This window comes from Pristiophorus japonicus, chromosome 22 (genome assembly GCF_044704955.1).
Source record: "Pristiophorus japonicus isolate sPriJap1 chromosome 22, sPriJap1.hap1, whole genome shotgun sequence".
NCBI lineage: Eukaryota > Metazoa > Chordata > Chondrichthyes > Pristiophoridae > Pristiophorus > Pristiophorus japonicus.
This window is the reverse complement of record NC_091998.1, coordinates 16,257,819-16,269,490: the sequence shown is the minus strand read 5'-3', so window position 1 is coordinate 16,269,490 and position 11,672 is coordinate 16,257,819. Positions and strand designations below refer to the sequence as shown.

At 45.9% G+C, this 11,672-nt stretch overlaps 1 protein-coding gene across 3 annotated transcripts in view; it reads right to left on the bottom strand.

Moving 5' to 3' along the window:
* Window positions 1–1,131: 1,131 nt before the first annotated feature.
* kcnma1a (potassium large conductance calcium-activated channel, subfamily M, alpha member 1a) overlaps window positions 1,132–11,672 on the bottom strand; it is a 1,078,477-nt gene continuing 1,067,936 nt past the window's right edge. For 2 of the 3 annotated variants that reach the window (XM_070865680.1, XM_070865679.1), the window contains one exon: window positions 1,132–3,217. In XM_070865680.1, the coding sequence (XP_070721781.1) occupies window positions 3,066–3,217 (152 nt within the window). In that variant the 3' untranslated portion in view covers window positions 1,132–3,065. The remainder of the gene's footprint in view (window positions 3,218–11,672) is intronic. The other variant, XM_070865677.1, reaches the window with a different exon arrangement.

Genomic DNA, 11,672 nt, shown 5'->3' with positions numbered 1-11,672 from the left:
CCATGCCCTGCAGATTGACTTATGTTGCTGATGTCTGTCGAGCCAGCCTGGAATGATTTTGAACCCTTAAAGTTTGAGTACCATGGTGACCTTGATGGTGCTGTGCCTGTACTCGTGTTTATCTGCAGGTCTGGTTGCTACATGCGGTACAAATCTGTCTCTGGTGACTCTTGCCCTCTGCATGTAGCTTTTGCCAAGATAGAGGGGCTCAAAACTTGTGCCCCATTCCCTGTTCAGCCACTCAAATGACCAAATGGAAAACACAATTAGTAGAAAAAAATTAGAAAGCATCCATGAAACTTGCAGACTGTTCCTTAAAATAACGTTGAATTCAAAGGCACAGCCCAGCTACCCTAGGCCACCAGTTTATAAGGAGGAAATAACAAAGAGGTATGCAGGAAGTAGCGTTGAAGTCGATGTGATGCCAGCTCTATCATAATATCCGATTGTAATGAATTCTGACAAAAGCAGAGTTGACATGGATGTTCACCATATTATGCGATGCCCACATTTGTGCTCTGTTACACCTCGATTGCATTTATTTTTTTGTTTTTTAGGGGATGTCGCCGGCAAGGCCAGCTTTTATTGGCCGTCCCTAATTGCCCTCGAGAAGCTGGTGGCGAGCCGCCTTCTTGAATGCAACTGTGTGGCTCGCTGGGCCGTTTCAGAGGGCAAGAGTCAACCACATTGCTGTGGGTCTGGGGTCACATATAGGCCAGACCAGGTAAGGGCGGCAGATTTCCTTCTCCAAAAGACACTAGTGAAACTGATGGTTTTTTACAACAATCTAGTAGTTGCATGCTTTTTATTCCAGCTTTATTTCGTTACATTGGAATTCCCCAGCTGCTAGGTGTGGGATTTGAACATGTCTCCGGATCATTGGTCCAGGCCGCTGGATTACTCAGCCAGTAACATAATCACTGTGCTACCATACCCGACATTCATGGAAACCTCCCCATAGGAGCTTTTTTGAATTTTTTCTTCTGCAGGGAAGTATCCATCGCCTATCGGTTACAAAATAGTATTGTGAGCAAATCATTCTTCCAAATGCAAAAATGAAAATGGCGTTTTATCTACTGTTAGTGTTCCGACACTCGGTGAGGTTAAACCAGAGACTGAAAGGAGCCTTCATTTGGACACAAATACAACAATTTTAATCTGAGAAAAAATACAAAATGAAACCATGTACAATATATGTACAAACTCTTTTTGTACAAGACAAAATATTATCACCAGATATCATATATGACAGAGCCAGGTAGATCACGTCTGAGCACCATCATATTATCTCCTCTAATTTCCTAGCAAAATAAATATAATTGCAAACCGAGAGTAAAAATGAAGAAGGAAAGGTGACTCCCTGCCACGATTCTCTGTCTTCACAGCGAAGTGGTGGTGACGAGGTGGAAACAAAGAGAGCAACAGGGAGTTAAGAACCCAAACTTGAGAGAAATAAAACTGCGCAAATGCATAACAGAAGACATGCTTAAAAAATGATGAAAATGTACATTTTTCAGTAAGAGTAGTAAAGTTTGCTTTTTTTTGTCGTTATGTAATCATCCACTGAATTCCCTGACTCTGGCAGCATGAGAAAGTCGAACTGAATGGAAGGTGGTGAAGCACAAATCCTTAAAACAGGCTAGCAAGTTCTCCTTGTTAACAATCCAATTAATATTAATATATTTTATTCACAATTGTTTCACTCTACTTCCTACAAAATGTAACAACAAAGTAATCACAATTCAAAAATCACTCCAGAACATAGTGTTATTTGGCTGCAGTACAGATGTGCTCAGTGCTACAGCCCGGAGAGCAGACATTAAAGCTGAGATAGATTTAGCTAAGATCGGAGTCTATAACTGACGGAATTGACACAGCAGGGTATGCAGAAACAATATGCTAGCCTGCCATGTACCTTTTCCTAGCCCAGTGATGTGAGTTTGCAGAATGTCCAGTACAGCTCTCTCTCGGTACTCTTGTTCCCCTCTCTTCTGACCTTGTGTCACTGAACAATTGTAGATGTCAAGATGGCTTTCAGCACTTGCAAGGGAAGTGGGGTTGGGGGAGCTGGGGGAAGGGTCATCACACCAAGAGTTGATTTAACTCATTGGATCAATAAGTGCTGCTTGGAACTATGTAATAGGCCGAATTGGCGTGTGGGCCTTGCTTCAGTCAGACAACTCTCTGCATTCATGTTTTCTCCCTCACCGAGCTAACACTAATGTCACTTGATCCTCCGAGGATATACTGCAAAGTATGATCTACTGCCTCTGTGATATGTGTTCGCTATTGTGTGGTGTCTCAAAATTCTCATTTCAAAACAATCTAAAAACAGAGAAAATGGACACTGATTGTGGAAAAATAGCATTTGGCTTGAAATGTTCTCTTTGCCAGAAGACCTTGTGGCTCAAGCATTTTTATATTTCATCAAAGCAGAAGAAAAAAAAAATCAGAAATGAAAACTAAAAAATGGCCGTGTTTAAAAATGTCGAACAACCTTTAATACAGGAGTTGGTCTATGCCCTACCTGAACACAAGGACAGATAACAGCTTATATTCTGTTAGCGCTCACATGCTAGTCATCAGGCAACAATGTGGAAGCCTCATTTGCCACTGCTAGAAGTATACTGGTTTTATTATTTTGTTGATTGACGGTTTGTGTACATTTATCTGATTTTTTTTTTGTGACCTTCATCCTCCAAACTGGAAACAAAAAGGAGAACAAAATAAGAGTCTGGTCACAAAAGAAAGGAGAGAGAAGCTACAAAGTAGGAGACGACAAAGTATTGCATTTATAAAATAAAAACTTTCTAAACTTAAATGGCCATAATATTCAGTCTGCGTCGATTGTCTTCAAGTCATCAGTAAAACCATCCAGTAAAACCTGTGATTCCATGCTGGACAAGCAGATAATTTTCAAGGGCAGATTGTTACTTCTTCTTGGTGGTGTAGCATCCGTGATCCTTCACCTGTCCACAACAGAGATCCACGGAGCTTCAAAGCTAGTGTCCTGTTGAAGGAGCTTCACAAAGTCTCTCACTCTCAGACTAGAGGTCATACAGGTATCAACACTCATCTTCTACCTCTCTGATAGGTGGAATCAAACTGCTGGTAGATTTGTACTGATTGATTTGATTGGCCATGTGCGTGCTCATTGGTCTTATCTGAATGTTCCTAGGGAAGGCGTTATCAGTTTCATCTGTAAACCATTTCTTTTCTGCAAACAGCAAGGAAGGACCCAGAGAAGAGCGCGAGAAAGGAAAAAAGAGAGAGAAACATTGTGGTTAGTTTTTCGGGCTGAGGAAAAAAAAAGTGTTAACGCCAATGCATGTTTGACAGATTGTAAAATTGGAATTCATGACATGTTACCTCCTCCATTGTGATACTGACTGATTAAGTGGTTTAAATTATTCCCTGTGACAGAATGATAAAGTTACAATCTGTTCTGACATGATCTGCAGGTTGCCAGCATTCTGCAGTGTCCATCCACATTCATCTTCACGTCAAACAGACATTTTTTTGTAGCTGTAATTCAATGGAACTTTTAAAGTAATCAGAACACCTGAATTATGGATAGGGTTTTTATGTAGAGGGCTCCCAGTGGACTGGAGTTAGAGAGAGAGAGAAAAAGTCTTTCTTCCAGGCTTAGAAAGCAAACTCCCCTAAACTGGTTCAATTGCTTTGAAACTATAGGAATACGACACAGAGGTATTGTAAATGTAAAATAAAATCAAGGCAACAAAAGAATGACTACATTTCACTGTGACAGCTTTTGTGAAAACCAATAACACTATGATGTCTTATTTGATATTGTGAGATCGTTCAATTTTACAGGCATTTTACTCCTTCTGCCTCTGCGCGTCCTGCTAGAGTAGGCCTAATGGGATAGTAGCGGTTTAGAGGCTGCTCCGTGTCTTGCTCAGCACTATTCCACTCGTGAGTGAGACAATTTATGTCCACGCCTGCTTTTTCCTCCCTCCGAGATGAAATACTTTGCTATTCCTTGGTGTGCATCACTTGCTACTCCAGTTAACGGCCCGGCTGATGGGTGATGGGATTCACTCAACTGGGGTCAGCAAGCTGAAGTGACAGGCCATTCTTAGCTTTCTGGCCGGGAGTCGAGTCTTCAACCATTTGGGCTCTTGGACAATTGTACATGGGCATTTGTAAAACATCCAAATGGGGTAGTATAGTATTAGCCCGTACCTCCTATCGAGGATGACCTGCTTCCACACCAAAAAGATCAAAGTCCACAGGTGTTTCAATGAGGGACCTGGCATTCTAGGCCCTGTACTACATACTGAAGGGTGGAAGATGCCTGTGCATGGATTCTTTTAACGGGGGTGGTCATTGCACACCAGCCACCAAATGGGGAATGCTATCCTTGCAGGATTAAACCTTTCAATAGGTGTAGACAAATCGGTAATGGAACTCAGGAGTTACATGGATAATTCAAACCTAGCACTCCCGGCGGGAACAAGGCAGGATCGGGTCAGGTGCCTGTTTTATACTAAGCACGAATATACACTCCATGTACCTCCAGTGGAGAGTTCAAATCGGGCGGGGTGTAAAATAGGCGTCTGACTCAAACCCACTCCATTCCTATTGGTTAAATTGACCCCGATGGTGTTTGACGGCAATGCAGTGTGGTATGGTGCAATCCTGTTTCATACAGGTACCGTCTCAAATACATTTTGTCCTTTAAGTGTGCAGTTTTATACGAGCTTGTCGTGTTAGAGCTGGACTCTGTTATCTTTAAAACTGAAGCTTGCACTAGTTTACCACCAAATATTGTTGTCTGTAAAGCATTGCTCGTTTAGACTGCGATAATGTTGATATCTGACGTGTGAGTGAACCTTTTTCACCCCCATCACCTTGTTGAAACTTTCCCTTCATGCACCCTGTTCCTGAAATGACCATTGAAAGGCCATGTTCTACAACTTGGGTATATGGCCTTTTGAGGGAAATAAAGCAATTATTTATAATGTTTTTATGAATCCTAATCCTATGAAAGGTTACATAGTCCAGGTATAGAGCACCATGACATTATTCTTATAGACTTAGAGCCAGATATATCCTCTTATCTAGCACAGGCTGTCAATAGTTGATGCAGTATTGATGTTCTGCCAATAGTCACGAGCAGATGTAATCAATACTGTCACTTGTACAAAGCACAAGAAAGGCGTGGGGCATGGGCGGGGGAGAAAGAACAAATTAAGACGTTTGCCACCACACTATTTTTCTTTTATAGATTATTCCACTCCTGGGACCCTGAATATGTTGTGCTTCCGAACCTAAGAAGATTGAGGAAGGACATGATCCATGTATTTAAAATGCAACAGTGATTTAGATGCAAATTGGCTATTTTGACTTGATTTAGAGGTTGAAAGGCACTCTTCCTCTGCCCTCACCTCCCCACTTCCCATCCACCAACCCTGCCCCTTCCCATCCAGCAACCCTGCCCCCCTTCCTTACCCAGCAACTCTGCCCCCCTCTCCACCCAGCAACCGTGCCCCCCTCCCCCCACCAACCCTGCCCCCCTCCTCACCCAGCAACTCTGTCCCCCCTCCCTCCACCAACCTTGCCCCCCCTCCCCCCACCAACCCTGCCCCCCACTAACCCTGCCCCCCTCCCCCCACCAACCCTGCCCCCCACCAACCCTGCCTCCCTCCCACCCAGCAAACCTGCCCCCCTCCCCACCCAGCAACCGTTCCCCCCCCTCCCCCCACCAACCCTGCCCCCTCCTCACCCAGCAACTCTGCCCCCTCCCCCCACCAACCCTGCCCCCTTCCCCCAGCAACCGTTCCCCCCCCTCCCCCAGCAACCGTTCCCCCCCCTCCCCCCACCAACTCTGCCCCCCTCCCCCCACCAACTCTGCCCCCCTCCCACCCAGCAACTCTGCCCCCCCCACCCAGAAACCGTTCCACCCTCCCCACCCAGCAACCATTCCCCCCCTCCCCCCACCAACCCTGTCCCCCCTCCCCCACCAACCCTGCCCCCCTTCCCCCCACCAACCCTGCCCCCCCTCACACAGCAGCTCTGCCCCCCTCCCCCCTCCAACCCTGCCCCCCCTCACACAGCAGCTCTGCCCCCCTCCCCCCTCCAACCCTGCCCCCCTCTCCCCTATCAACTCTGCCCCCCTCACCCCCCAGCAACCCTACTCCCCCCCCCGCACCAACCCTGCCTCCCTCCCTCTCCCCCCATCCCACCCACCAACCCTGTCCCCCTCCTCCCCCCCTCCATCCCACCCATCAACCCTGCCCCCCCCCCTCCCCCCACCGCCTAGTGGTACAGGCTTCTAGAAAAATCAGTTAAAGCTGTGACAACTAACTCCATTAAAAAGGATCTGGATAAATATCTGGTTGGGATTGGGATTTATGGATATAGGTCTAATACTCCATGGGCCACAATATTATTGTATTGTAGGGTAGGGTGTGAATAGAGAGCTTCAGGCTAGGGTTGAACAGTGGCGGTGCAAGGATGGAAGCATATTGTGATAACGTTTGGGCACAGGTTTTCAACCCGGATAGTTAAAACTGGGCTCAATCGTTGGTATTCTCACGGAGCCAGAGGGTTGAAGCCTGAATTGGATGCAAGTTTCTGGTGTATTTGCCTCTCCCAGAAGGTGGGGAAAGGGCTAGTTGCCGCTCAGCGATGAAATTAGATTAAATATTGGGGTAAATATGCAGGGGCCTGATGGCGTGTTCTTATCCTGGAAGAATCAACATAAATAACATAGCGAGACAGCTCAAGGAGTTTCACAAGAGAGGGAAAATTGGACATCAAACAGGAATTGCAAGAAGAATTAGAAAAGGTGAGTTTGATTTGTGCAATCTGATTCAAAGGACCACCTTAGCTGAACTGGTGACTGATGATGAAATGCTTGGAAGAACGGCGACACACAGAATGGATTCCTTATCGAGGACCCCACAGTACAACCTGAAGGATCAAACCTTCCTCGCAAACAGTGGACAACCATCAACCGCCTCAGAACCGGTCACGGTCGATGCTGCCAACTTCTCCATAGGTGGAAGATTAAAGCCTCCCCATCATGTGACTGTGGAGCTCCTAATCAGACCCTGGAGCACATCATCGAGCACTGCCCTCGGAGGGAATTCACAGGCAGCCCACAAGATATCCACGCTGTTACACCGGAAACTTTGGCCTGGATATCCGATTTAGATATTGACGTTTGATTTGCTTTGCTACTATCATATGAAAAAAGAAGAAGGAGAAATGAATTGATCTGGGATGCCGCTGAGCTCATAGAAATGTGAGGCCGATATTTTTCCCTGAGCCTGGGCGGGGTGGCACTACCTGGTCCCATCAAGGTTCCAGTTCATGGAGATGAATCTTGGAAATTCTGGTTGGAGCACGTGGATCTACTGCCATGTAAAGGGGGCATGTCTAGGGAGATGGGGGGATTTTCCTGGGAAAATTCGGCCAATGATAGGTGCAAGGGAAGGCAGCCGTAGGTTTCTTTATGGGCCAAGTAAAGGCCCCAGAATGGCAGAGGGAGCAGGTGATTGGTCCCAGAGGGAATAGCCCAAGAGCTCGTTTGGTAGCTGAAGGCTTCTGCTGCCTTATTTCTGCGAGGCCCGTTCCCAGGTTCCTGTGCTGTGTCAGAGCATCATGTCAGTGCTTCAATATTCTGGGCCTCTGCCTGGGCAGATGCTGCTGATGCCCCCGACTTGGTTGTGCCCGTCCTTGCAATTTTGGACAGAGATGGCATCCCTGGAAGTGGCAGAGTTGGCAGACTGGGGCCACTGGAGTTTCGGCCTGTTCAGTTCGGTGAGTCAACAGTGACGCACGCAAGGTGGGCAGCGGAAACGTTACAAGGACACCCTCAAAGCCTCCCTGATAAAAGTGCAACATCCCCACTGACACCTGGGAGTCCCTGGCCAAAGACCGCCCTAAGTGGAGAAAGTGTATCCGGGAGGGCATTGAGCGCCTCGAGTCTCAACGCCGAGAGCATGCAGAAAACAAGCGCAGGCAAAAGAAAGAGCGTGCGGCAAACAGTCCCCCCACCCCTTCCCTCAATGACTATCTGTCCCGCCTGTGACAGAGTCTGTGGCTCTCGTGTTGGACTCTTCAGCCATCTAAAGACTCATTTTTAGAGTGGAAGCAAGTCTTCCTCGATTCCGAGGGACTGCCTATGAGGTTGATGATGCACAAATACTTGTTGAAGCTCACTGTCAGCTGCTGTTTGGAGATAAAGTCTACGCTGCCTGCCTCGGTTCATTACAGCAGGCTCGCTGTATAGTACTGCTGCCAGCACAGGACATAGCAGACACAGGCACTCCGAGCCCGCTCCCAATTACATAAGAACATAAGAAATAGGAACAGGAGTAGGTCATACGGCCCCTAGAGCCTGCTCCGCCATTCAATACTATCATGGCTGATCTGATCATGGACTCAGATCCACTTCCCCGCCTGCTCCCCATAACCCCTTATCCCCTTATCGTTCAAGAATGTCTAGTTCCGTCTTAAATTTATTCAATGTCCCAGCTTCCACAGCTCTCTGAGGCAGTGAATTCCACAGATTTACAACCCTCTGAGAGAAGAAATTTCTCCTCATCTCTGTTTTAAATGGGCGGCCCCTTATTCTAAGATTATGCCCTCTAGTTCTAGTCTCCCCCATCAGTGGAAACATTCTCTCTGCATCCACCCTGTCAAGCCTCCTCATAATCTTATATGTTTCAATAAGATCACCTCTCATTCTTCTGAATTCCAATGAGTAGAGGCCCAACCTACTCAACCTTTGCTCATAAGTCAACCCCCTCATCCCCGGAATCAACCTAGTGAACCTTCTCTGAACTGCCTCCGAAGCAACTACATCCTTTCGTAAATATGGAAACCAAAACTGCACGCAGTATTCCAGGTGTGGCCTCACCAATACCTTATATAGCTGTAGTAAGACCTCCCTGCTTTTATACTCCACCCCCTCTGCAGTAAAGGCCAAGATACCATTGGCCTTCCTGATCACTTGCTGTACCTGCATACTATCCTTTTGTGTTTCATGCGCAAGTACCCCCAGGTCCCGCTGTACTGCGGCACTTTGCAATCTTTCTCCATTTAATCTTTGATTTTTTTCTGCCAAAGTGCATGACCTCACACTTTCCATCATTATACTCCATCTGCCAAATTTTTGCCCACTCACTTAGCCTGTCCTTTTGCAGATTTTGAAGTGGCAAACATAGTTTCTATTCGTTGTGAAGCTGCTGACAAGGAATTGCAACAGGGGCGTTTAGGTAAGTTTGTGGAGCTTGAAAAAAATCATAACCCTTTGTAGCGAGGGTTGAGATACGGATATCGGGGGAGGGAATCGGAGGAGGTTGTCTCCCACTACAGGTAGTGAGGGGCTGAGGGAAATTGCTCAAGTCCCCAAAATGGAATAATTCAGACTTTATAACCATGGAAAATATTTCCAAAGATCCCAGCCCACACAGCAAGAACCACATAAAATAATAAAAATATTTTGGGAGTGTTTATTTTATTGATTTTACTCCAGGTTAATGACATTTGATTAATAAAAGCATTGGACTGAACTGCTTCACAACAAGAGAATGTCTCCAGGATATAAAGTAGGGTAAGCGGGTCCTCTTAAACACAGGTTTCATCAAACAAGTGAGCCTAGTGGTCCAATCAGAATAGGTTCTTCTTTGCCGATTCTCTCAAACTCAGGTCTTTTTAACCTACCATCTAGTTAGAGTCAAAGTACACACTTATCCAAGTGGAGAATTCCTTCAGACGGTCTGCACAATGCAGGGAGCAAACTAGACTTTGGGCAGGCCCCTCATATCCTTTGCACGGCCAGTGTTCACAGGAGGCTGGCTTGGTATATTGCACAGTATCTGTGAAAGCATGAGTTCTATCCCTATGGAGTGCAGTGCATAGATTTGGTCTCTGTACCCAAGGAAAGATATACTTGCCTTAGAGGCGGTGCAACAAAGGTTCCCTAGATTGATTCCTGGGATTAGAGGGTTGTCCTACGAGGAGAAATGGAGTTTAGAAGAATGAGAGGTGATCTCATTGAAACATATAAGATTCTGAGGGGGATTGACAGGGTAAATGCTGAGAGACTGTTCCCCCTGGCTGGAGTGTCTAGAACTAGGGGGGTCACAGTCTCAGGATAAGGGATAAGGGGTCGGCCACTTAGGAATGAGATGAGGAGAAATTTCTTCACTCTTTGGCATTCTCTATCCTGAGAGCTGTGGATGCTCAGTTGTTGAGTATATTCAAGGCCGAGATCGACAGACTTTTGGATTCTTAAGGGAATTGAGGGATATGGGGATCGGCGGGAAAGTGGAGTTGAAGTCAACGATCAGCCATGATCTTATTGCATGATGGAGCAGCTTTGAGGGGCCGAATGGCTGACTCCTGCTCCTAATTCTTATGTTGGTATCAGTATGTCAAAAATGAATGACAAATTGTAATGAGCAGAATCCTGGACAGAAATCCTGCCAATGGTGTAGTCAAGGAGACAAACAAACAGGAGGTAGGGGTGATCAGCTGACCATTGTCCACTGTGTTGTGGACTGAATTGCATTTACAGAATGCACCGGACTCGCGGGTTTTATTTTTTACCAGCATTATATGGTGAGTGGATGATGAGCAATGGGTTTGGTTTTCAGGGAGCTCCAGTAAAAGGTCTTCCTTAGTTCTGCTGGGTAGAATTTTTTAGTGAGTGCTGGTTTCATGTTTGACCTCAGTCCATCAGCCTCGGTTACACACAACAAAAATCAAGGCAACGTTCAGGCCTTGGTCATCAAGCAGAAAATGATAAGCAGATAAATAGGAACCCACGGGGATGGTAAACAACCTGAGGTTTGATAAGTTTCCGCCGATTGCCGAACATTTCCATTTCTTTGAGCCGTAGCCTTTCACAGAAGATGTAGAAACAAGCAGAAAACAATTTAAGAGAGATTGTTTCTTCCACAACAGTTGTTGGCAGTATAATGCTCCTGTAGCATTACTTCCAATCAATGCGGCAAACCCTTTTATTACAGGCACTCCACGTTTAACATCGTGACTACAACTTCTCCTACAGAACATCTAGATGTTCAGATGTTTTAAGACCGGAGCTTAATTCCTAACTGGTTACCTTTACATTGATGAGAAGAATTCTATGTAAAACTGATTCATTCGGGTTACGATACTGCAAAGATTTCTTGATAACACTGACTTGATGTGCTTTTTCTCAGCAAAGTATTGTACAACTATTAAACTGTTTTTAATGATCGTCGGGTTCAAAGGTTGCCCTTGTGGTTATAGTTTGCCCACAAGTCTTTTTTTACATTCAAGATTACCACTGGCACCTCGGGGCTGATGGAGCCACGGAAGCGTGGGCTTGAAATAATGTAATGCCCCAGGCAATACTTGCCCATCAATGTGTTAAATGAGAGGAACAAGTGACCAAATGATGGGCCCGCACACCAGCCGCAGCTGATCCACGCTATAAATAAAAGATAAAAATCCTTCCCAGAAAATTACAATTGTTTTGGAATTATTTGTTCAGGGGTTTATGTGCCCTGTTACATTGTAAGTAGAACTGTAGAGCAGTAACTGTACAGGAAGTTGGTTGAAATTCAAGACTCGGCTGGCTGCTGGATCTTCCATAATCCTTACAAAACCGTGGGTGGAAAGATCCCAAAGTTGGCTTGTGTGGCCCT